We start from the raw sequence: 27,749 nt of genomic DNA on the forward strand, positions 1-27,749 counted from the left end.
TTACACGGTCATTACCCTTGTGTACATACTTAAACAGATACTTAATAGAACTTGTTTAGCATGTGTATTCCACATTTATGTGGCACCCGAACTTAAGCAACAATTCTGAATTATACGGAACAATGAACTTATTGTCTAGTACACATTTCCTTTTCTTCACTGTTCGACCGTTATCAGTACGCCTATATTTGAGAAATTTGGCCTCTTCAATGAGTGTTCGCTGTCTAAACTTTTTAGGATAGAACTTTGAACATGATCCATTCTTCATACAAGGTGAATTCTTATTGTACGGACCACATGGACGATGTACCATATAATTTTGAATAGCTCCATGTAGATTTGGCCTTTCATTTTCATCAAGAATCTCATCTGTTATATGTTTGTCTATGTCATCTGGTGTTTGTGACTTGAACTCGTTACTCATGAATAAAAGGATATGTGCATGCAAAAGCCCTCTCTTTTGAAACTCTACAGTTCAAACATCTGAAAATTGAAAAAGACAAATGAGTAAAGCATTACAACATAAGATTTTAATAAAGCGTTGCATAAACACAGACTTACATCCCAAAATTTTGCCAAAATTTTTTTCTTCTTTAGGTCATCAATCAAACCATCAAATTTGATCTTGAAAACTCGACATAATATATCAGGACGGTCTTCTGCCTTCAATCCAATAGGAGTCACTTTTCTTTTTATCTCATCCTATTTAGGGTTACAGGTCATGGTGATAAAATAGTTAGGATATCCTGCATATCTGCAAATTGCAAATGCATCTTTACAATTATTCATTATATACCTAGGTCCACGGGTAAAAGTACTGGGAAGAGTGATTTTTTGCTAAGCCTTGCAGCATCTACATTCCCGTTTATAAGACTTTCATGTAGACATTTGTATTTATCAACCCTCAACTGTGGTTTTTTACACCTAAAGAATTTTAACCTCTATGATTTCACCATTGTGTAGGCATCTACCAGAAATTATTAGAATAATCTCTTTGATCTCAGAATTAACGGAGATTCACCCGTCTTTTTCTATAGTCGAAAAGCAAAGAACTGTCACAAAGTGATTATTTTGTTTTTCTTTGTAGGCCTAGCGGAGATAGAATCTGATGTTATAATACCCAAACGAAATCCATCCTCCCCATATAGAAACAACAATGGATATTGCAAGGCTAAATAAGATGGATGAAAAACATCAATCCGCTGGAGCTTTCTAGATTGACTCTCTATAATAATATCTCTATCTTTGCTAAGTTGTTCGACATCACCAACAATCAATGCAGCCACCTCAGATGCAGATGGCAAGTTGTATTTCCTGCCATCTGTAGTCCTTTTACTAATCAACTTAAGATTTATGTTTGTGCAATTTTCCTTTTGGTACCTATCTCTTGCATAGTGAAAATTCTTTGCCAAACTATTATATTTGTCTAATATGTTTCTTAATATTGCCACAATTTCCCTATCCCGCTCATTTATAGCTTTATTGGAACTGCAAAAAAAAAACAATAAAATTTATGTTATTTTCTCTCACAGATAAGAAATAACTAAAAAGTTTGGCTGGTTGCATGAAAAATACCGATGTGTGCCTATTCGATTATCAATCTCATTTTTTGTGTCATAGATATATAGTTGGGAAAATGTTGGTCACAAACTATCAGGAGGAAGTAAGCTACCGATGCTGTGGTAGTTTTGACCCCAAGCTTAAAAATTGGAGGAGCAGTCCCATTGTTCACCCCACGGTCAATTTTTTTTACTATTGATGTAAAATAAAATATTGAATTAAATATCCTTATATTTTTTAGGAAATGAATACTTCTTTGTTCTCCTCCAGTATGAAGCTGAATGAGCTCATCAGGAGGCACAGAAAGTAGAGAAAGCTCGATCTTTCCTTCCATACAACATAATGAAAACTTTGGTTGGGGCGACTGTTTGGATTTTAGCAAGCCTTTCTCCATACCATATCCATGCTTTACAGTGTTGACATTGATAAATAGGATTTCTTATATCCCAGACATCTGTCGAATGAACTCTCTTTAGATACTCAATTGTCATACCGATGTAATTTAGTCCACGATGTACACAAAGATGCAAATAAACATACAGATAAAATTTGTACATACCGTTTAAGGTTTCTGAGGATAGTATAAAATTATCTTCCATATCCACATCCAACATTGAATCATCATAACCATTCAAAACTACAATAAATAAAAATTATAAAAAATGCAAATATATATGTTGATGTATTACTAATAATTCATATCTCTTGCAAACTACAAACTTAAATTCTTGATATAATGAGAAATTACCTTCATCATCAATAAAAGGGTCAATATTTTGGCCACTTTGTGTGTCACCGCTTGGTAGGTGCGTCTTAACAGTCGATAAATTTACATCTTCATAAAGTTGTGCCAAATTAATAGCCACCGAAACAACAACAGAGGAAGATTATCTTTTTTGCACCCCAATTATAGTAGAACTTCTTTACAAAAAGTTCAATTTTATTCAATTAAACATTAGACACTATAGGAAAGAAAATAATATAATAATGATGATCATATTTTCTAAATTACCTTTCTGTTAGGCACGATCTGTGAGAACCGCAGTGTGATGGAAGCTGATTTTGCAGAACGACTTCTGTTAGATTATTGGCAGGTCCTTGTACACTGGAGTATGCTAGAATTGTAATAAATCTATGTTATATAAATTATTTTCAATGAAGTATACTTTTTGTTAAATATTGGTGCATGAATCATTTGGCAATCATTAATTATACGTACTATTTGTTAACACAGATAGTGTAGTTCTTGTCAATGATGGATCCGTCTGAAGAGTTAAAGATTTAGATCTTATCTCTGATGTAGAAGATCTTACATAATTAGGAGGAGTATTTTTCTGTCCAATTCCATGCGAGGCACAGTGTACACCATACATAGATATTTACTTTCCTATGAATGAGTAATGAGAAATATATAGAAAATTTTTATCATTAAACTGATATAAATTAAATTTAGATAAATATGAGTTAATTACAATGAAAAAAATTCACCTTTATCTTCACTGGATTGTAAACTGAGAATATTAGATGAGGTACCAGTTTCTCGACACACTGTTCTTTGACTTATAGTAATATGATGCACATTTTTATGTACGTCAAAATTTGTATTATTATTGTTCTTCGACACTATTAAGTCAAGAAAAATAAATGAAACACAATTAATAATTATTCAATTTACTAATTTCGTATTTAATTGAATAATTAAATATTGTGTTTCATTTATTTTTCTCATTGATTAGTTAAAATTGTATGACTGGATAATTATTTAAATAAGTTATTTATTTCTTGCCAAAATAATCTTTCGTCTTAACCTTGCAACCTTGAATTGTGTGACTGGAGTGGGATACATTATCGTTATTAAGTCACTTATCTACAATATATTTCTCCAACAACAATGAGTTACGAATACAAATTTTCAAATTTTAATACTTATCTTGAAGTTAAATTTTAAAAATCCATTAACTTACAATACTGATTATTTATTGATTAATTTATGAGATATCATTTTTTATTTAAAAAGTAAAAAACTTAATTTTTAAATATGTAAACTTTTAATTCACAAATTAATAATCTAACTAAAAGGGGTATATATATATATAAGCCAAACCAATTTAAATATAGCTGTCTTAAGCAAACTAATTTTTATATTATATATTATTAAATAATAAATTAAAAATATACACTCATGCACAACAATTTTTAAATTTAAATTTAGAAGTGATTAATAAATCATATTTTTTTAATCAACGTATAACAAAAAAATTAGTTAAGGACAAAATATTCAATATATAATAATTTTAGTCATTTAAAATTTAAATATTAAAAATTGGATTACGTATTAAAAATTAAATACAACTTTGTGGTATGTTTTAATAATAATAATAATAATAATAATAATAATAATAATAATAATAATAATATACTTTTAAAAGGTAGTACTGTATGTTCTTTGTGACATATAATTTTTAAATTTATTTTATAAATAACAAAATAATTTTTTTGGATAATTAGATTAAGTGAATAATAAAAATTAGTATCCAAATTAATAAACTTTAATCTATCTAATAAAAAAAATAAAACTTATATAAAACATATAAAACTTACCTAAAACATAGTGTATTGTGTAGTATCAGTACTTTTAGAGATTGCATAATATATAGTCTTATTTTTTTTAAATATTTAAAAATTATACAAATATTATTTATTTTCAATTACTAAGCTAATAAGTTTATAACATGTGAACCCTAAAAAAAGTAAAATTGCAAAGAAGTTGAACAAAATAAAATGAAAACACTAATCAATAGAAGACTAATCGACATTTAAAAAATTTATTTAAAATGAAAAAAAAAATTTACATAAAGATGTGGTGCAATGTGCAACAGTAACACTTTCAAAAAATATCTAATAATCAAATACTGAATATGATAATTATATGTAATTGTAGAGTTCTTATATAGAACTATTGTATTTTGGGTTGGGCTAAAATTTTAATGTGTATATGTTATAATTTGTTGAAAAAAATCAAAGAAATGATTTTATTTCAAATCAAAAGTTTCTTTTTTGAGCGAAATAAAAAATTTTCATTTACTGAGTCATAAATATAATGTAACCTACTTTAGTGAGCCACAGCATCATATAACACCAACACTCTAACAATCACTCTCATTCAGTAAGTATTCTCATTTAATAATATTTTTTATTTGATAATTTAAGGTTCAATGACTAATTAATAATAAATTAAAAGCACTTTTTATTATTGTTATTATTGTATTTCGAAAAAATCTATATACTAATTTTTATTTGCCGATTCAGGTTGAAGAATTTAGAATATAAATAATATATATCGATCCCATGTCATGATTGTTTAAAACTTGTGCCATCTTCTTCGTGAACCACTCCTATTTCAACAAATTTGTGGTTATCTCATCTTTTTATTGTTTTCTAAACCAGGTATCATACACACCAAAATTAAGATAGTTTTATTCCATTAATATACCTTTTTTATGAGTTTACATTATTAGAAAAAATAATTTTATAACATAGTATCTTATTTTCTATAATTTAAAATTTGAGACTTTGATTTTTATTGACTCCAAAAAAATATTGCAATATAAGACAAATAAAAAAAAACATACAAAATTTAGACAAAATAAAAAAAATTACGTGAAAAGACATATTAAAAATAGAATCAATTGTATGATAAATCATATATGGGTCATATGCAATTTGGGATTAGGGTTTTAAATTACATATATTAATGAATTAGTTTAGAGACTTACCATGATTACAATTGAATAATTACATATACGAAAGATTATTCTAACTTATAAAGAGACTACTTGTGATTGATCAAATTTTCTACACGTATTTTGATAAACAAAGAGATTGATTAAAAAAAAGTTCTTATTTTTTATCATTGAATATATTCTTTCTATTTTAAAATAATTGTTGCTTTAATTTTAACTTTTAGATTTATTAAAAAATTAAAATATTCATTAGAAAATTAAAATAAAAGCCTTACTTATTTTCAAAATAAATAATTATAATGATATTAGTATTTTATATAACAACCCATACAAAAAAAATTCAAATTTCATGCAATATTTTTTCGTTCATTTTTAATAGCTCATAAATACAAAAAAAAATATTGTACGGAATTTAAATTATTTTTGTATTAATTTTTATATAAAATACCCATATCATTATAATTATTCAGAAGTTGCATATAATTCGAACCTTATGAATTTAATTTACTACGTATTTGCCTAAATCGAATTGAATTATATAGAAATGTAAATTCGGTTTATTTAATTTAATTTATTTTTGTATGTGGTATGATTTGATTGAGAGAGCAATAATTTATACTATTTCGTAGATTCTTCTATAATTTTATCTAGCATCAATAAAATTCCACTATCACTGGTTTTAAAAAAAATTAAAATCTAAAACGATGGTTAAAAATAAATAAAGAGGATAGATTTAATTCTTCTATAATTGTATGCATTTTTTTTTTCTGATTTGCGTTTTTATCACAATCTACAAATACTATGGTTTATAAATTAATGTTAATTCATATATAGTATATAAATAAATTTAATTACGAATAAATAATAATTTATTTATTTTATTTTAGACTTTATAAATAAAAAGACTAATTCACTAATATAACGAATTATAATTAATGTAGTATAATTAATTAAGTAATATAAATTATAATAAATTATATTAATTATATTAATATTTAAATATCTAATCAAATCAATTAGTTGATATAATTAAGTCAGTGCAATAAATTGTGTTGAATGAGTTAAAACAATTAAATTGAGAAACACTCTTCGAAGCATGCCACATTGTTTCATCATTAAATACAGACATCCGATTTTTATATAATAGAATAGATTTTTATTTTTAGAAAGAGTTATCCAAATACCACCATTATTTCACAACAACAATTCTATAACATTGATAAGCTATTTTAAATTAAATATAATTTTAAAATTCTAACTTTTTTAGTTTTAAATAATAAAGTTGTTATCTTTTGTTTTTGAAAATATTTTTTATTTATCAAAAATTTCCAAAATTTCCCTTTCGTCCCACATATCTTGGAAGAATAAAGATTCACTTGTCTTTCCCTACGTTTCTCTAACTCTTCATTTTCTTCCTTTTTTCCAACCAACTTAAATGATCATCCCGCAAAATGTACCATATTACGAAAACCACTGATATTATCAGAAAGAAAGAGTAATTGAAATGCTGTTGGCTTAGTTTTTCACATATCAAAGTTTATAGAATACCAGTGGGAGAAGGAAGTTCAACTAGGTTTAGGAGAAAAATAAAATGGACATTCCACAATGATAAATGTATGACTCTGGAGAAAATAGACAAAGATATTAATAAATGAATTGGGTACATTAATAAATGAGCTTGAAACAAAGAACAAGTTCATAGGGCTCTCATGTAAAAATATGTAAGTACAAACTAATTTCAGGTCCTGCAAATCATTTAGCATATAGAACAGCATTAGAGCATAGAATGGATAACCCTGCAAATTCATTAAATATTATTAGAAATATTCAACTTAATAAAGAACCGATGCACAATATTATGCTAGATTCTATTAAAGTATCAATAAACTAAATTATGTCTATTGTGTCTGCTTCTCTCCTTAACATCAACCCATAATCCACATTTTCATAAATGCTAACATGATCAATAATATTTTGCTAACATGTAACTTTAGCCCAAAAATAATGTTTGTCATCATTAATTAATTTAGTTAATTTCTTAACTCAACAGTAATATTTTTTCATAATGAGTGCGAAGTAATGAAGGATTTTCGGGCCCGTGTTTTCACTCGTCATTAATGCGCGTGACTTTATTTAAACTTGAGCCAACTTGATTACATGGTTACATGAATGTGTAGCGCGCCCCGATTTTATACAGCAAAATCATAAACATTTATCTTATCTTTATCTTATTAGATTGTATTAAATTTAAAATCTTATTTACTAAGTCAAATATGGTAAGATTTAGAATCTAAAATTTGGAGGAACAAATTGAAAAAAAGAAAAATTAGATACATAATCTTAAATTTGCATTATTATATGTATGGTTTCGGTTAATAATTTTCACTTTGTAATTTATTAAAAGTTGGAGATAAAGATTTACTCCTGATATATCAAACATTAAATGGAATAGAGAGCTAACCCATTTTAGGAGCTCTTTAAAATGTGTCAGATTGACTAGAACACAAAGTTTATTTGGTGTATGCTTGGATTACTAGTGATCAACTGTATAACACAAACTTGTAATATAGTTGTGCTAAGAAGATTTGGTCTTTGTGAAGAAGCAAATGATTGAAGTAAGATGTCCTATAATTAATTTATCTTTGCATTATTATTGAATACTGATACACCCTAAGTCCCTAATATCAATTTTAGAATTACTTTTACATGCTCCTAAATGTTAAATATCTTGGTCGCATACTAGGAAAATTTCAATCTTAAAATGTAAATTTTTTGCAAAGAAAATAATTAATTTTTCCTTTTAACAGGACAAAAGCAGGTTGGAAATTACTTCAGATCATGCTTTTGCTTTTTATATTTAATTTTTATTTTTAGAAAAATTTATCCAAATACCACTATTATTTCACAACAACAATTCTAGAACATTGATAAGCTATTTTAAATTAAATATAGTTTTGAAATTCTAACTTTTTCTAACTTTTTTAGTTTTAAATGATAAAGTTGTTATATTTTGTTTTTAAAAATATTTTTTCATTTATTAAAAAATTCCAAAATTTTCCTTAGTTTTCAAATATTATCAGAAAGAAAGAGTAATTAAAACATTGTTAGCTTAGTTTTCTACATATCGAACTATCGAAGTTCATAGAATATCAATGGAGGAAGGACGTTCAACTAGGTTTAGGAGAAAAATAAAATGCATATTCTATAATAAAAAATGTATGGCTCTGAAAAAAATAGACAAAATATTAATAAATGAATCGGGTACATTAATAAATGAGCTTGAAACAAAGAATAAGTTCATAGGGCTCTCATATAAAAATATACAAGTACAAACTAATTTCAAGTCCTGCAAATTATTTAGCATATAAAACAGTATTAGAGCATAGAATGGATGACCCTGCAAATTCATTAAATATTACTAGGAATATTCAACTTAATAAAGAACCGATGCACAATATTATGCTAGATTCTATTAACACTACTAGAGATACGGTCGTTTATCACAGGAAAATACTCACGAACAAGAAGTATTGACAAATTTCTATAATCGTGGTAATTAGTTGCAACATTTTGATTTTTTGTGATTAAATTGTGTAAAAGTTTTCCATGTTTTTATTTGTCTATGGCTGATATCTACTTTTAAATTACGCGCTCTTCTGTCAACAAGTATTTCCTTCTATCCATTTCAAAAATCTTAGATGCAATTTCTACTTTTTCTAAATCTAAACCTTAGTAATAAATTTCGATTTTTAAGGGTGCAGGCCAGTTTATTGATAGTAATTTTTTTCTCTCTCCTTTCTAGTCATTTTCAATTGATAAGATATACATTAGTTGGAATAATATAAAAAGAATATATACTTATAGTTCTAATTAATTGAGAATGAATATTAAAAATATAAAATTCATGATAAAAAGAGTATATTCTTTTTGTCTCTAATTCACAATATGTATTAGTTTTTCTAAATTTTATTTTTTTATTTTTTATTATCTTTTTATTAATTTAATAAAAAAATACGACATAAATTAACGTATGTTTATTTTTGAAACAGTTACAAAATTTTAATATTTTTTTCTTGGGCAATTTTTTTATTTTTTTAAATTCAACGAGCTAAAATTCATAATCCTAATTAGTATGTACCGTCTTTGAAATATAGTATATAATTATAATGTTATATTTTTTTATTATAGTTAACTATTAATTTAAATTAAAAATCTCAATTACTTGACTGAAATAAATTTAAATGAACATTTACAATAACACAAGTTCAATTTTGGGCGAAAAAAAATAATTTTCACTCAGCACGAAAGTAAAGTTCACTCACTAGAAAATCGTAAGAACTTTCTCACAGGTTCAGACTATTTTTCAGTTTTTTCGTGATCTTAGTAAATTGAGCATTGAGTAACTAAAGATGTATTAGTTAAAATATTATAAAAAGAGTACATATTTATAACTTTAATTAATTAAAAATGAATATTAAAAATGTATATAAAATTCATGATAAAAATAGTACTTTTTTTGTTCCTAATTCCTAATATGCATTAGTTTTCTTAAATTTTATTTTTTTATTTTTTATTATCTTTTTATTAATTTAATAAAAAATATCCAACATAAATGAACGTAGATTTATTTTTTTATATTTTTTATTATAGTTAACTATTAATTTATATTAAAAATTTCAATTACTTGGCTGAAATAAATTCAAATAAAGGTTTACAATAATACAAGTAAAATTTTGGGCGAAAAACTTAAAAAGTAACTTTCACTTAGCACTAAAATAAAGCCCACTCACTCAAAAATCTGAAGAACTTCCTCACAGGTTAAGACTATTATTCAATTTCTCTGTATCCTTAGTAAATTCAGCATTGAGTCGCCAAAGAAGATTTTACCGGCAATCCTGAATCACAAAGAAGATTGGAAGGAACCGTAAGTAGCTCTTTTTTTATGTTTATCTAATATTATCTTTGCTGGATCTTTATTTTTTTGTATTTAAAATACTATTTTTTGACCAGAAATAAACTCTTTCCTAGTATTTCTTGTGTAAAAACTAGGGTGTGTTTGGATTTACGTTGGAAAAGAGAAAAGCTCGTTTGAGCTCCTTGAACGCTTCATCTTCATGTTTGGCAATGATTTTATTATGTAAACGTAGAAATGATTTTTGTCTTCAACCCACGTTTACCAAAAGCTAAAAATTCTAGCTTTTCCGTTCAGCTTTTCACGTTGGATTAAACTTTATGTTCTATGTACTAATTATACCCTTTATTATTCATATATTTATTATTTTCTTTTTTATAATATATCTTTTTAATACTTTCTTATGCATATTATTTTTTATAAAACTTCTGTTTTTTTATATGAGTTCTTTTACTGTTATTGTTATTTCTTTTTTGTATAGAATATTTTTTTTATTTTGTATTATGATTCTATTAATTTTATTAGAGTATTAAAGAATACTGAGAATACTAAAAAATATTAAAATTTATTTAAATATTTAAAATAAAATTATAAGATAACATAAAATAATTATTTAAACTCATGTCTTTTTTTGTAATTTTCTATCTAAAAGTGATTTTGAATAATGTAATCCAAACAATATTTAGTTTACTATAATCCATTTTGAATAAAAATTACCAAACATAAACCACGTTAATACTAACTCACTTTTGATCAAAATCACTTTTACAAAATCAATTTTATACAAACCTCCGTTTGCAAACGGTAATCCAAACACACACTAGATCTGTGTGTATCAATGCTGCAACTTTGACTCTTGTCGATGCTGGGATTCCCATGCAAATTTGTGTTTTCTTTTAAACTGTTCAACTTTTGATTTATCTTTGTGGCTTTGTAATTATTAAAACTTGTATAAATATGGATAAATTTAAACTAAGTAGAAGACAGTATTGGAGGTCCCTGATGTTACTGTTCGAATTCTGCCAAAGTTGAATAAAGTGGCACTTCTTCATGTTAATTTTTTTTACATTATTTTGTTTTTTTTTGTATTTCTTTTAGTCAACAATGTAAATTAATTTTAGACTTTTTTTTTATTCCAATATGCATTCTTTCGTTTGTTACTGTAGATAGATTCTAAACTACCAATTGACATTTTGAAAAATGTTATGCAACTAGCAATTGAAGGCTGCAAAACAATTGCAAATTTCATCCTCGAAGTAAGTGTTGTACCTTAATTTTTCTGATCATCCTCGAAGGAGTCAAATCATGGCCTATTAATCTCTTAGCTTGATTCCTGATCTCTGTCTTGCTTAGCAAATTTTATTGGAGCACACAAAACAATTGGAATATCGACAGAATGTATAATTCAGTGGTTGAAGTTACATGTCGTTTTTGCTATTTATTGTATGTGTAACAAAAATGCAGAGATTGATAAATTTATTTTGTCTTGGTACCTTTAGGCTTTCAGTTTTTTGTATCAATTTAGCAAAGTTTGATATTTATTTTGTAACAGTTATATTTAAATATTTTTTTAACATTAAACCTATATAATCCAGGATATTTGCTATTCAATATTAAGTATTAGTTAATTTCATATTTTTATACTATGGATAATACATATAGGAATGCTATTATTATTTTTTTAATCTTATCTGATAAAATTTTATATTAAGGAGCATTTTTATTATGATGTTTTTTTAATTTAACTTTTATTGTTAGTCACGGAAAAAAATGTGACAAAAAAGCCAATTTTATCATGGGTAGAGTGTGACAGAAATAATTATTTTGTTATGCATTCTTTCATTTTGTCACGGAAAAGAGCGTGTCTAAACGTGCTAAAGTTGTGACCAACAAAATGTCTCAACGAGTGTTAAGACTGTGGCTAATGGAGTAAAAAGCGTGGCTAATTAAAAACGCGTCCCCCTCCTTAACCACAGATGTTCATTTGTTGTCAAAGCGTAATTACCACAATTTTTTTAGAATTTAACCACGAATTTTTTCATAGCTAAATTCCTTATTTTTGATAGTGTAAAGTATTAATAAACTAAATTATGTCTATTGTGTCTGCTTTTCTCCTCAACATCAACCCCATAATCCACACACACATTTTCATAAATGCTAACAATGATCAATAATATTTATATGAAAGGAGGGTGTGAAGGCATGGAAGAAGGAAAAAATTCAAATATGTGAGTTTAGTAATACCGTAAGTAAACCAATTGAATATTGATATTACTTAGATTTTCAAATGAAAAAATGTTACATGAATGTCCCTTATAAAGATTTTTATATAAATGGAAAGATTTCGTACAAATAAAATGGGTCTGATTTGATTTATGCATGTATTTTGTCAATTCTAGTAAATCGAACATGTTCAATTCGATTTACTTAATAATACGAACTACACTATTAATCAAATTTAGCCGTTTCGATTTATTACCATTCTACCAAAAAATATAAATAGATGCAGGCTAATTCGAATTATTAGGATGTAAAGCGTATATACTCGTTATAAAATATGAATAATTATAATAAAAACTTTTAAAAATTATAATAATATATAAATATAAAATGAATTGACCGATTTAAAAATAAGACAATCTAATAATATTAAAAGCCAATCAATTTAAACACGTAATTTAAAAAATAAATCCTTCACATATTTACATAATTATAAATTTATGATATGATAAATACTTCCAAAAAAATTATTCTAATGCTTCTTCTAAACACTGAATTATTTATTTAAATAATTTAATTTTTTTAACCTATTATAATAAAGTATCTTTAAACCTTATTATTATTATTGTAAATAATTTTATAAAATGTGAACATTTTTTAGAAGATTTTATAAGTACTATAAAAATTTGTAAGTCCAATTTATGTAAATCGGTTCAAGAAAATTTTTATAATACTCGTGACATCTTTTAAAAAAGTTTTATAAAAAAAATTATTGTAATTATTTATTTTGTAATGAGTACAACTAAAATTTTAATAATAATTTTTAAATTAAATATTGTTATGATGAGTACTATAAAAATTTGTAATGTACTTATTACTAACCAATTACATAATAAAAAATTTTAAATTTTATAAAATGCAAATTTTTTTTTCATAAACTAATATTATCGAATTAATTGAATTCGATTTAGCATTGGCTCTATATAGATATAATTATTTTTGTTGGTGTATCAAAATAATTGTATGGATTTGATTTATGTTATGGAATTCACATTTAACTTATATTTACACCCTAATAAATCGAATTAGCCTACATCCATTTATATTTCTTGGTAGAATAGTAGTAAATCGAAGTAGTCATGTTCAATTTATAGTGTAGCTCGTATTACTAACTAGATCGAATTGAGCATATTCGATTAACTAAATATATGATAATAGAAGCATAAACAGTGAAATGCTTTCCCTTGATTGGACTCTATTCAATAACAGAAAATAACGGTGCCGTCATGTGCACACGATCCATGGGGAAGCTGTGATGCTAAAGGTGTATCATCTCATGTTTCAATCACAAAAGAAGTCACACCATATAGCAGCCACTACTGCACTATGCAGACTTAAATCCAAGACCCCTGTTTCCTATGGACTGTATAGTTTCTTGTTTTCTTTTTACGCTTCCCGATTTTGCTTCTGTTTCTTCAGAGGCTTTTTAGGTCTAAATCGCCTTCTAAAAAGATTTAGCAACCATTGGATTTAATTATCAAAACATTTATCATAGCAAAGAGTTTTATTTGCTTCTGTTTCTTTGCGGTTCTGCTGCCATCCAATGCTTCCGACTTTGTTTGATTGAAATTCGCGCATTTCAGCCATCAAATTCGGTTTCCATAGCCGCCATCCTCTCCGTCCTCCAGCACTCATCTTTCCGGGTTGCTGGCTTGTTTTGATTTTCATATTCCTTTCTTTCTTTCTTTCTTTTTTCTTTTCTTTTTATTAATTGTGATTATTCCATTTATCATATTCACTATTGTGAATGCAGACAAATTAATTTTTTATTCATAAATATCAACAAAAATAATGTTACAATCTAAAAACTCAATGTTTTGAAAACAGTGGGAAAAAAAAATCTACAGAGCACTACTTCAAAATAGTTATAAACTAAAACGAACGAAAATTAATTCAAAAACTTAATAACAGTATCAGTTTATCTCTCCCATGCATATGCATCTTGGCTCTCATCCCGACAATCATCATCTTTTGGCATCTCATTCTCTCCAACAAATTCACAATCGTCATCTTCATCAACAATGGATGTGGTGACATCAACAATGGATGTGGTGACGCGAAGGTTCACTTCAAATGGCCAAATTCCTGCGTAACGGTCACATTTAGACATTTTCATGATCTCCCTCGCAAATTCGCATATGGAAGGCATAATTTTATCTAATAGCTTTGATGATAAGAACATTGAAGAGAAGGTTTCTTGCAAGTATTTGAATTTTTCTTTATCATCATCAGTGGTGGGTTGCAAATGACTAGGAACTTTATACCAAGGAACAAAAAAAGTTTCGTTGACAGTAGTGGCAGTAAAAGAAGAGAATTCATCATCAATATGTGGCTTAGAGGTTGGTTTCGTCACAATTTTTTTTTGTTGGATTATTTGATTGGTACAAGAAAAATTAATACGGAAGCTATTAGGAAATGAATTTTCTTCCGTTATAAGCCATAAAGATGGTTTTTCAGAACATGTGAATTCTATTGAATAGGAGGTTGATCTCTTAGCCATGAAAACTTACTATTAACTAATAAACTAAATTGAGGTGAAGAAAAATTGCAGCTTTAGGATCTTTTATTTTTACTTATGGACTTATGGTACTATATATAATGATTTTATTCGGCATAATCATGCATTTATCTTATCTTATCTTATTAAATTATTTTTTATTTGAAATCTTATTTACTAAGTCAAATATGGTAAGATTTAGAATTTAAGATTTGAAAAGACAAATTAAAAAAAAGATTAAATACATTATCTAAATACCTAAAATTAAATTACACTTTTACATATTGAAAATTAAATAACTAACTAACTAAATATATAGTCATTGTACTTAAACGTTAATTAAAATAAATACATAAAAAAAGGTTTATACAAATTAATTTTTTATTCATAAATATCAACAAAAATAATGTTGCAATCTAAAAATTTAATATTTTAAATGGAACAGAGAGCTAGCCCATTTTAAAAACTCTTTAAAATATATCAGTTTGAACATAACACAAACTTTATTTGGTGTTTTAATGGATTATTAGTGATCAACTACATAATATATCAAAAACGGATGGTGCAGAAAAATAAATAAATAAAAATAAAAAGACTATATATGAAACACAAACTTGCAATATAGTTATGTTCAAAAGATCTGATTTTTGTGAAGAAGCAAATGATTGAAGTAAAATATCCTATAATTAACTTATCTTTACATTATTACTGAATACTGATGCACCCTAATATCAATTTTAGAATTACTTTCACACGCTTTTAAATATTAAATATCTTGGTTGCATATTAAGAAAATAATTAATTTTGCCTTTTAACAAGACAAAAGCAAGTGATCATGCTTTTGCTTTTTATATTTAATTTTTATTTTTAGAAAGAGTTATCCAAATACCATTATTTCACAACAACAATTCTATAACATTGATAAGCTATTTTAAATTAAATATAATTTTAAAATTCTAACTTTTTGAGTTTTAAATAATAAAGTTGTTATCTTTTGTTTTTGAAAATATTTTTTTATTTATTAAAAAATTCCAAAATTTCCCTTTCGTCCCACATATCTTGAAAGAATAAAGATTAACTTGTCTTTCCCTAAGTATCTCTAACTCTTCACTTTCTTCCTTCTTTCCAACCAACTTAAATGAGGAAATAGATCTTCTCCATTTTTTCTAATACTTGACAGAATAAAGTGTGATCTCTCACTTTTAATTCTATAAGTAGGATCAAAATTAAATAAGAGAGAGAATAATGAAAGATGAGATCCTTCACTGGACACCATCCAGTTTTTTTTCACGGGAGAGAATCCACTTCTTTTAAATGATCATCCCGCAAAATGTACCATATTACGAAAACCACTGATATTATCAGAAAGAAAGAGTAATTGAAATGCTGTTGGCTTAGTTTTTCACATATCGAAGTTTATAGAATAATAGTGGGAGAAGGAAGTTCAACTAGGTTTAGGAGAAAAATAAAATGGACATTCCACAATGATAAATGTATGGCTCTGGAGAAAATAGACAAAGATATTAATAAATGAATTGGGTCCATTAATAAATGAGCTTGAAACAAGGAACAAGTTCATAGGGCTCTCATGTGAAAATATGTAAGTACAAACTAATTCCAGGTCTGCAAATCATTTAGCATATAGAACAGCATTAGAGCATAGAATGGATGACCCTGCAAATTCATGAAATATTATTAGAAATATTCAACTTAATAAAGAACCAATGCACAATATTATGCTAGATTCTATTAAAGTATTAATAAACTAAATTATGTCTATTGTGTCTGCTTCTCTCCTTAACATCAACCCCATAATCCACACACACACATTTTCATAAATGCCAACATGATCAATAATATTTTCTAACATGTAACTTTAGCAAAAGACTACAAATCTATAATTTCCCTAAAACAGAAAGCAAAAAAGTCTACAACACATAAGGGTGTTCTTGAGAAGCTATATATAGAGAAACACAAAGATAATGGTAAAATATCAATGATCACGAAGTCAGCATCCATCAGATTAAGATTCAATTTCTTTAACAAGTTAAACATTGAACAATTAACATGTCAGGGAATACGCCAATCAGAGTTACAAAAAGATTACCGCGGTCGAATTATGATTATTATACAGAAAACAACACAGCCTTACAAGTCACTATATGGTTTAGGGAACTCTTAAAAACTTTTATGGGGAATAAAATTACACATTAAGCAATAATATCAATTTCGTGACCACCGATAATTGTATGTTTAAAAGAGAAAACCTACCACTGACTAGAGGTAGAATGTAGCTCAGATTCTCAGAAGAAGATTATTGAAACACCCATCATAAAGCAACCTACGGATACCCACAGGCTTAATCGTTCCCCTGTTTCAGCAACAACTCAAGAAGATAAAATCACTAATTATCATCCAATCAAATATATTTTTATGCTCATTTACTTTGTAGCATTTCATTTTAGAGCTTTCTAGGCAAAATAAATATCTAACATATTCCTTAATACATCCCCACAATGGTAAAGCTAGGACTCAAGGATTCCACCATAATTTAGCCTTGTGAAGATCACAGGACATTAAAATGCATTTTGAAGGAGGAATGCTCCAAAATAACTAGCATAAACAAAGAAAACAACTAGATATTTGAAAGCACACATGCAAAATTAAAATGAAACTTCACACAGTAGTAAATCAAATAGGAGACTGTTACCTATTCTTGGCCCCTTCCAAAAGAACTTGTCACTAATGTCACTTGTTCAGCAAGTTCTAAACATATGCTATGAAGAAAGCAAACAAATTTGCAAAATCCAAAAGATATATCCAATGATTCAAAGAATCAAAACATAATATAACTAGGTGAAGGATTCTAAAAGAATTGTGATTGACCGAGGCAAACATGTAAATTCACATGTGAATATTATCATACACTTGTAGAAAGAGTAAGGGTAACCGCAAACAATAGAAGCATAAACAGTGAAATGCTTCCCCTTGATTCAATGTTTAATATCGTCAAAATTAGGGACTCTATTCAATAACAGAAAATAATGGTGCCGCCATGCGCACACCATCCATGGGGAAGTTGTGATGCTAAAGGTGTATCATCACATGTTTCAATCACAACCAAGAGTCACACCATATAGCAGCCACTACTGCACTATGCAGACTAAAAATCCAAGACCCCTGTTTCCTATGGATTGATAGTTTCTTTTTTTTTTTTTTTGTCCTTCCCGATTTTGCTTCTGTTTCTTCAAAGGCTTTTTAGGTCTAAATCGCCCTCTAAAAAGATTTAGCAACCAAATTTATAAGACTTGGATTTAGTTAAGTATATCAAAATAACATTTAACACAGCAGAGATTGTTTGATAGGATAAATGAGTCAAGATAAGGGAACAGATCGTTCAAACGACGTTCACAAGTCATTATCATGTGAGATTTTTTACCATTGATTTTAAAAATGGGACCCAGACAAGAATGACATAAAATAAAGAGTAAATAGCTAAATTGGTTGTCAAATTTTCAGATCAGACATTTTGGTCCCCAACAAATTTTTATTCACTAAAAGTCCTTGAGAATTACTCTTGTCAGACAGAGTCCTTCGGTCACTTTCAATCAAATTTTCAATGTTTTGAACAAATAGGTCCTTAGTCCCCCTTCAAAATGACGAAAGGACTAATTTGTCTGGCGGGAGTAATTCTTGAGGACTTATAGTGAATAAATATTGGGGACCAAAGCGTCCGATTTAGAATTCTTTGAGGACCAAATTGAGTGTTTTTTCTAAAAGAAATAATGATGAAAAAGCAAATAAGATCATTAGAAAATTTAGATGTGTTGATTTTTCACAATGATACTTTGACTTAGGGTTGATGTGGTTGGGACTGGTTCACCTATAAAAAACGTGAGGCAACAAGCAAAAGTGAAGAAGGAAACTAGTTCAAGTCCTTCTAGATCATGGGGACAGGAACCTATATAATATGTAAAGGAGGAATAAGCCAATGATGTAGAAATGTAAGTGAAGGAAGAGATCAACAAGTCTATTAGTGCCTTAGTGGTGAAATTAACATGGAAAGTTACGTGTAGTATATTGAAGACAATTATTCCAACCCCATGAGCATGTTTAGGTTTTTAAAACATTAGTTACTTTAAGTCCTAGAGAACTAAACATAACTATGTTTTGGTTCTGTAATTTGTTTACTCACTTATGCTACAGGACTTCTGTTGTAGCGACTTGTTAAATTTGCATCAGATTGACGATGATTGTGTGCTATCTATAAATGTTTGCATCTTGTGCCTTACTCTTCAATGTGATAACAATCTCACTCTCCTGTATCCTATTGCAGCATATTAGGGTTCAGCTGCTCTGTTTTAGTATTCAAGATTAATAACTATGTTGATTAAGAGAACTCGAAAATGTTCAATAAAAATAACATTAGGAGCACATTGAGGACAAGGAACTATATTATCCCCAATTGTTTTCCATGTTTAGATGTTTAGATAAGCTCCCAAACAAGGTAAACTGATAAAGGTTTAGAAAATGGGTGTTTTCGATTGAAGGCTAAAAATGGGATAGAAAATTTTATGGCTGAACTAAAGCTTCTCTATTTCTCCATTCTCCTCCATCTGAAAATCAAGAGAGTATCACATATGCCATTTTACTATGTAATAACTAGTCATCTACATCTAACATGTGGGCAAATTGAATTGCTCCAAGAAACATAAATTAATATCCTAACCCCAAAGTAAAAATACTATATCCTCACAACACCACACCAAAAAGCAACATTCATATCGAAAGCATATGTACTAAGATGAAGCCATGATGGATAATCAACAGTTCAACATCTCCATAAACACTACACTAGTGCAATCTATTCTACATCTATTATCTATTACCTATCACTATCACATTTTACTAAATCATGGATCAACAACAAGCAACAATGAAAGGTAAAACGTGTGAACGAACAGTATTATATATAGAAACGTATCTATATATGTATGTATGTATGCATGTATATAGATGCAAATACATACCCAGTTCTTGGTTCAAGGACTGCTGGAAACTGCATCTTGAAGTAAGTAAGAAAATTGGTGGGTTACCAAAATTGAAGCAAATAATAATAATAATCCTACGTTACAAGACAATGGGTGATCCGTGCCAGAGAAATACATCTCTATTCCTCATTAATTTACTTAATCTCCACTTTTGTTTTCTTTCTCTGTTTCTCTTTTATGGAATATTGAATAGAACTGAATAGGATTCATTTCTCGGAGGAATTCTTATGTAGTTATGTAGTGTACTAGTATGTACTTATGTTTGGAGGTGTAGTCTCTGGTGTCTATGTCCATCTGGTCGCTAGAATGACTACGGATGTGGCATATATGATATTTTGAGTGTTGACCGTGATTATGACCGTTTATCTTGCGATAAATTTATTAATTAAACTGGATAAAATTTATGCTTTTACTAAACATTGGCAAAGAAAAAAAAATAATATACTAATGAAACATTAATTTGAATAAAATTAAAATTTGAGAAAATTTCACTCTTATCGTGTGATATGTTAAAATAACACTCTCCTCCTCTTTATTTTATAAATATACATTCTCCTTCTTTCTAATTTTTAAAAAATCTCCTCTTTAATCTATTTTAAACTTTGAGAAAATTCTATTTTCCTTCCCTGTGAGATACTAAAATGACATTTTTCTCCTCTCTATTTTATAAATGTACATTCTCCTCCTTTCTAACTTTTAAAAAACCTCTTCTTTAGTCCATTTTAAACTTTTTGTGTTAACTAATGTTAATTTTATAAATTTTTTAAGAAAAAAATTATTTTTTAAAAATATACCCAATAACAAAAATTTTATTTTTTATCATTAGATTTTACTTACCAAAATATCCTTTAATAAATTATTTTTTTATTGATTAAATTATATCTTAAAAAATTTAATAATTATATTATTTTTTCTAAAATAACTTTCAATAAATTTTTAATTATTAAATTATAATTTTAATAAAATTTTCTTTAACAAATTTTTTTATGTTTTACTATTAATTTTTCGATATCTATATATATTATTTAAACATTAAATAAAAAATTTTAGTAAGATTATTTTTTAATATCAATATATGTTAATTGTTATACATATTAGCAGTAGTAAGATTTTTTATTTAATGTTAAAATAATATATATTGATATCAAAAAATTAATAGTAAATATAAAAATAATTGTTAACAAAAATTTTAATAAAATCACAATTTAATAATTAAAAAAATTATTGAAGGGTTGGTATCTTAGAAAAAAATAATTTAATTATTATTTTTTTAAAAATATTTTTATAAAAATATAATTTAATTAATAAAAAAATAATTTATTAAAGGATATTTTGGTAAGTAAAATTTAATGATAAAAAATAAAATTTTTGTTAATAATTTTTTTTAAAAAAATAATTTTTTCTTCAAAAATGAATAATATTAGCATTAATTAACACAAAAAGTTTAAAATGGATTAAAGAATAAATTTTTTAAAAGTTAGAAGAAAAAAAATGTACATTTATAAAATAGAGGGGAGAGAAGTGTCATTTTAGCATCTCGCAAAAAAAAGTGAAATTTTCTCTTAAATTTTTTGTATTAACTAATATTAACTTTATATTTTAAAAAAAAAAATAAATTTCTTTCCTCATTGGGAACGAAACTTTTATATTGGAGGATCTGATTATATCTTATTATCATCTATTAATATATAATAGGAGTGTAGTAGTGGTCTTTGGTTGACATGTGGAACATCATTTGCTTGACAAGTGTATCTCCTAATTCAATGACATCTGGCAACCTAATACAACACAACAAAATGAGTCAATATGTAGAGTAGTATACCAACCCAACCCAACCTCAATGGATATAAATCAAAGATTTCAAATTATAGTATAAAAGGTATTGAAATAGTTTCTCACCAATAAACACATAGCAGTTTAATTTTTCTCAAAGCTGCGTAAAAATGTCTGAAGGGTATGATATGCTAATGAATGTCAATGCCAAGAAGCTTGAATGGAAATTTCAGGTGTATGTTGTTCGTATATGGAAAAATCCAAACAGGTACAACCAAAAGGAAGTTAATAGCATAGAGATGGTACTTCAAGATATGAAGGTAAGCTGTTAATTTTATTTACTTCATTTCAGTTCGTTGTTGATCAATGAGATTCTTATGGCAAATGAATTTTTTTTCCCAGGGAGAAAGGATCCAAGCGTCAATCAATAAAGGTTTATTCAAGAAGTGGAGGGGTTTTTTTGAGGAGTTTAAAATGTACATTATGAGTAACTTCATAGTTGTGGACAAGATGGAGAAGATTAAAACAACAAGAAATAGGTGGACTTTGAACTTTTCCCACAGAACAGTTGTGGTTCGTGTGGAAAATCCAAGTTTTTCTCTCGAACCCTTCTGCTTGAAGCCTATCCCAGAGCTCCTTGCTACCGAAAAGCTTGATGATTCTCAACTATTGGGTAAGCAACTACTTTGTCTGTTTCTTTAGATAGTAACCATCCTTTCCAGTATCTTTCATATTGTGACTTATTTGGTATCATTCATTGTTCGTTACACATAATCGGGGAGGTTGTTGGGAAGGAGGACCCAAGGGATATAATCACAAGTAAAGGAAAGGAAACAAAACGTATGGTGGTTGTGATAGCAGACCTAGAGTAAGTTTCTTGAATAAAATAGACAAGTTTTGTGTTGTTTGAAACAGTATACATCAGTTTAATGTGGATTTGTATGGTTTTTGTGTTACGCAGTAACAACAATCTTGATTGTGTGTTATTTGGTGACATGGTCGATCAAATAGTTCCCCATCTTGAAGATGGCAGGGTTGAACCACTAATAGTGGTGTTGCAGTTCTTTAAACCCAGCCGATGGAATGGTATGCATAAACATGTTAAAATTCCTAACCCACTCCATTAGTACAAGTGGTTTGTTTACGAAAGTTGGTATGTGATAAACCCATGTTTACTAAAGGCAAAACTGATTCTTATTGTTCATGTTTTTAGAAAAGGTATCGGTTCAGAGCCACTTTGATGTCTCTAAAATACATGTTAATCCTGACATGAAGGAAGTACATGATTTTCGGAAAAGGTTTGTCTAACAATCAATGAGAAGCACTTTTTTCTGTTGTGTTCCCAATTAACGACGTTGTTTAATGGAATGAATGTGCAGCTTGCTTGACAGTGTAACCTCTAATTCGGTCAGGATTAGTCAGGTATCCGGTCATGGTGTGCAATCTGGTGCTGCAGAACTGAAAAGAGGAGGTGTCGTAGTGAAATCAATAGAGGACGCACTCAATTCAACAGAGGTCAAATTAGCTAACACTTTTACTAATAACTAAGTGTATTATGCATTCATTAAACACAACAATGATGGTTTGATACTTACACCTGGGCTTGGTGCAGGAAGGTCCTATATGGATTGGCGAAACCATTGTCTCTATCAATGCTGGCAACAACGATTGGTTTTACAAATCATGTAGGAAGTGTCCAAAGAAAGTAGAAACTCCAATTGGAAATCGATATGAATGTTCCAAATGTGGTCACACACATGGCAGTGCATCCCTTAGGTGTGAGAGAAGACTTAATTTGGGTGCCTTTAATAGATTTCAAAGAATAATGTTTTCAAGTTTCAGATGCAGTTTAATTAATATTAACTTTCTTGCATGAATTGTAAAGAATTGATCCCATTTTATTGGTCTACTAAACTATTTGGCAAGGGAATTTATTAAGAGGAAATCCTTTTTGACAATTGGTATTGCATATTTTATAATAGGTACAAGATTGAAGTTATGGCCTATGATGGAACAGGAAGTATAACTATGCTAATGTGGGATAGAGAAACAACACAGCTTATAGGGAGACAAGCTGAACAAATCAAGGATGAAGATGTTTGTTCAACATATATCCCTTTCAGATATCAAATTTTTGGATTTTTTGTGCATATACACTAATTGTGATTTGTTCATTCTTTTAAATTTTCAGTGTTTGGAAGGGGAAGGTTACCCCCCAACTCTTGATAACATGATGGATAAAAAATTACTCTTTAAAATTAATGTAAAAACAGCCAACATCAACAAGCATGACCAGGTTTACACTATCATGAAGATATGTGACGATGAAGACATTGTAGAAAAAAATTGCCCTATGGAATTCATCAGCAATCCTTCTGACGTGTTAACTGTATGTATCTTCTATATCTATTGCTGTATAAATATAAACTAATAAACATTCAAGTCAGAAACTGGCTATAATATCTAAGAAGGATTATTGTGTGCCTTTGTGTAGGAGAATGGGATCAGCAATTCAATGGATGTTTTAGCAACTGTGGCTAATCTCAAGTCTGATAATAATTCTCAGTGCTCTGTGGTGTGTATTTAAAGTTTTACATTAAACATATGAAGGACATCTATGGATAATTAGTTTATTGTCAACTAACCCAATATACACGTATGTATTCCACAGGATGTTGTGGAGGATTCTGTCACAAGCCTCAAGTGCAAGACCCCAACTAGGAGAGCTCTCAATGGGGTAAAACATGCAGTGTCGTTGAACATTGACAATGAAGAAGATTTCCAACTCTCCACTAACAAGTTAGGCCAAAAGGGTGGCAAGAAGAGGCAAAAGATGCAGACCATTGAATGTGATAATTAACCCTAATCAATATTTGAGTATAGTTGGGAAATTACACATGATGCGTTGCCTTTTGGTTATATAATATATCAACCAGTATTAATTTAAGTTTGCTAGCGTTTTGAGTACTAATGTATGCCTTAATGAACAAGTTATTTGGGTCTTTTAGAAATATTGTAATATGTGATAACCAGTATTGATTTATATATGCTAGCATTTTGAGTACTAATGTATGTCTTCATGGACAAGTTATTTGTGTTTTTTGGTAGTATTGCAGTATGTATTGTGATGGATTAAACACATGAATTAAGACTTTGGCAGGTACTAATAGCAAGTATAAATTATCAACAATGTCTATAGATTTATAAAATTCAGACGTCATACTACCATAACCAAGGCTTCTATTTCATACTTGAAATCACAGATATAGCGGCTTATGCATGTCTGAAATAAATTGATCTGCATGACTATATAAATGCCAAATGAATTTTAATTGCTAGACCTAATGGATGTCTGATATAAAATGATCTGCATGACTATATAAATGCTGAATGAATTTTAACTAACACAAAAAAATGAAACACCTAATCCATTTAGGACTAAATTTTAACAGGTTAAAACTTCATTAGATTTATATAAACCCAAATTGTAGTGAATAATAGTAGACTCCATTTTCCCAGAAATATAATTTTTTTCCAAAATCATGCCGTGTTTTGTTTTCTAACATCGAGAATAAGAAAGTTCACAATGGTGTGATCTGTTGACTTTATAAATCTTTGCAGGATACTCACTGCACATTGCCTAAGAACTAGACCCATGAAAGTTTTGAAGTTTCATCTATATTTCAACCTATCCGTATAAAAGTATTGACGTTATTCATAGGTGGAGTGCATTTGATGTGTAAATGAATAGGAGAAAACACAAATAGATAGTCACTACATGTAACATTAGTGCAATAAGTATAGTATTAGTTTAAATATGCAACTAATTTGGTAGAACTTACTTAATGCATGGCTTCCGTTTAGGTGAATTGAAAGAAAAACTCCAGTGCCTTCGTCATACCTGATAAAAAGGGAAGGCTAATTGATGTCATAAAAATTAATACTGTCATGGGGTGGACCAAATTTAAATTCAATTAATCAATCCTGGTGATTAGCCAACAAATTTGGGCTCATCAATTATAATTAACGTAATTCAGTTACTTAATTAATATAATTAGCTTATACCATTTGATATCTATCTTAATAAAACCTGATATATTTGTCGTGTAGTAGATAAAACCTTATATCGTTATCTACATGTCCTAATGATTCAAACAAAGTAACATTGGATGTAGATGTTCCATTACAATAATGATAGCTATTCATCTAACTTTATTACTTTATGATATATTTGTCAGCATATACACTAGCCACTTAGCTTTTTTTGTATACTAATAAAATAATCATAACTATTTAACTTCAAATTTGCATATCCATACAATTGACTTTTGTTTTAGTCAGGTAATAATTTATAGAAAGCAATCAAGTATTCTAGGAATCCACATATGACAAGGCATCGATAAGATTGATAATCATCAATCTTCAAACTCTGGGGAAGACATTTGTTCAACATTGACCAAGTCCAATAGTCAGGAATTCCTAAACATATGAAAGTATAGCTGCACACAAAACCTTTCCTAAAAAGTGAATGGGATGCATGCATAGAACTTTGGATAGGGAGATCAATTTAGTTCGTTATGAGATATTAGAAATTTTTCCTAAATCTATGAAGCTAACTTTGAACTTCATCAAGTTCATATCTCGATGTTAGTCCTGCTACATGTTTCATGCCAATTATATTTTCTTTTTCAATTCCGAAATCAAAACATGGCTAATGACAATGAAGAATATAGCGACACCCCATGTACAACAAAATATCTTCTCCATGGAAAAAATAGTTCGACATAACACAAATTTTTAATAAAAATATTACTTTTTTTATTTAAAGGATTGATTAGCCATATTAAATTAGTTATACCTGTGAAGATTAAAATTCGTAGAACCCACTTAAAGAAACTTACTAAATACATCATGTATATAATCGCACTTTAAGTATTACCATTTTTTTGATGCAACTGATTTTATTATTGACTTTAGTTAGCGTGTTCTCAATACATATGACAAGCCATCGATAGGATTGATAATCACCAAATTTCAAAAGCTATGGAACAAATTTGTTAAAGTTTGACTAAGTCCAATAGTAAGGAATGCCTAAACATATCAAAGATCCCGCTGCACACAGACCTTTTCCTAAATAGTGAATGATCTGAATCTATATACCATTGGATAGGGAGATCAACTGTGTACGTTATGAGGAATTAGAAATTTTCCTCAAATCTATGAAGCTAAAAGTTTTCTCCAAATCTATGAAGCTAACTTTGTACTGCATCAGGTTCATAGCTCCATGTTAGTCCTCTGACATTTGAAGATTCAAATAAAATTACACATTTCAATGCGAAAATCAAAACCTTGCTAATCTGAATGAAGAAGGCAGTGAGACCCAATGTACAACACAATTAGGATTGAATTATAAATAAAGTTGTGATTATTCCAAATTAAATTACGTATAAATATAGTAATAATAAAAAATAAAGTAGTTTTCAGTTTACGATTATATATCTATTAATATATAATAGTTCCTTTTTATATATAAGGTTGTGATTATTCCAAATTAAATTAATTATATTTTTTTAGATTGAAATTCGTAAAAACCCACTTAAAGAAAGGCACTAAATCCGTCAAGTATGTAATGGCAGTTTATATATTACTGTTTACCTTAGGAATTGATTTTATTATTGACATTTTATAAAAGAAATAACTCTTATAATATTGGATAAAAATATTATATAAGTAATAAATGTATTAAGAAAAGTGTTTAGGGTTTAAGTCTTAGTACTTAGGGTTATATCTAAAATGCTTTATGGTTTAAGTCTTAGTGTTAAAAAATAGTTGAGCTGCATCATAGGTTTAGGAAGTACAATTTTTTTAGAAAAGTACAAGTTAAAAATTTTTCCTTAAAGAAAACCAGTTGTGGTTGCTGCAATTCATATGCT

At 27.9% G+C, this 27,749-nt stretch overlaps 1 protein-coding gene and 1 long non-coding RNA gene across 2 annotated transcripts; one reads left to right on the forward strand and one right to left on the reverse strand.

The window, feature by feature from the left end:
* Positions 1 to 16,491: 16,491 nt before the first annotated feature.
* LOC130954107 (uncharacterized) lies at positions 16,492 to 18,227 on the reverse strand. The gene is made up of 3 exons (XR_009076182.1): positions 17,703 to 18,227; positions 17,264 to 17,363; positions 16,492 to 16,666 (listed from the first exon to the last, which is right to left on the reverse strand). It is a non-coding gene; the product is annotated as an uncharacterized LOC130954107 (long non-coding RNA).
* A 3,759-nt stretch (positions 18,228 to 21,986) lies between these two features.
* On the forward strand, positions 21,987 to 24,247 carry LOC130956712 (replication protein A 70 kDa DNA-binding subunit B-like). The gene is made up of 9 exons (XM_057883718.1): positions 21,987 to 22,136; positions 22,219 to 22,408; positions 22,519 to 22,684; positions 22,778 to 22,902; positions 23,030 to 23,114; positions 23,196 to 23,331; positions 23,429 to 23,592; positions 23,799 to 23,913; positions 24,008 to 24,247. Exons 1-9 carry the CDS (start codon positions 21,987 to 21,989, stop codon positions 24,245 to 24,247), a joined length of 1,371 nt encoding a protein of 456 aa, XP_057739701.1.
* The last annotated feature ends 3,502 nt before the right edge of the window (positions 24,248 to 27,749 follow it).

This window comes from Arachis stenosperma, chromosome 10 (genome assembly GCF_014773155.1).
Source record: "Arachis stenosperma cultivar V10309 chromosome 10, arast.V10309.gnm1.PFL2, whole genome shotgun sequence".
Classification (NCBI taxonomy): domain Eukaryota; kingdom Viridiplantae; phylum Streptophyta; class Magnoliopsida; order Fabales; family Fabaceae; genus Arachis; species Arachis stenosperma.

What these genes read in the sequence shown, in the direction of transcription:
- LOC130956712 (XM_057883718.1), top strand. Translation starts at nt 21,987, where the DNA reads ATGTCTGAAGGGTATGATATGCTAATGAATGTCAATGCCAAGAAGCTT. An exon ending in ACGCACTCAATTCAACAGAG is followed by an intron (nt 23,332 to 23,428) that starts GTCAAATTAGCT and finishes GGCTTGGTGCAG; the next exon opens with GAAGGTCCTATATGGATTGG. An exon ending in AACAAATCAAGGATGAAGAT is followed by an intron (nt 23,914 to 24,007) that starts GTTTGTTCAACA and finishes TTAAATTTTCAG; the next exon opens with TGTTTGGAAGGGGAAGGTTA.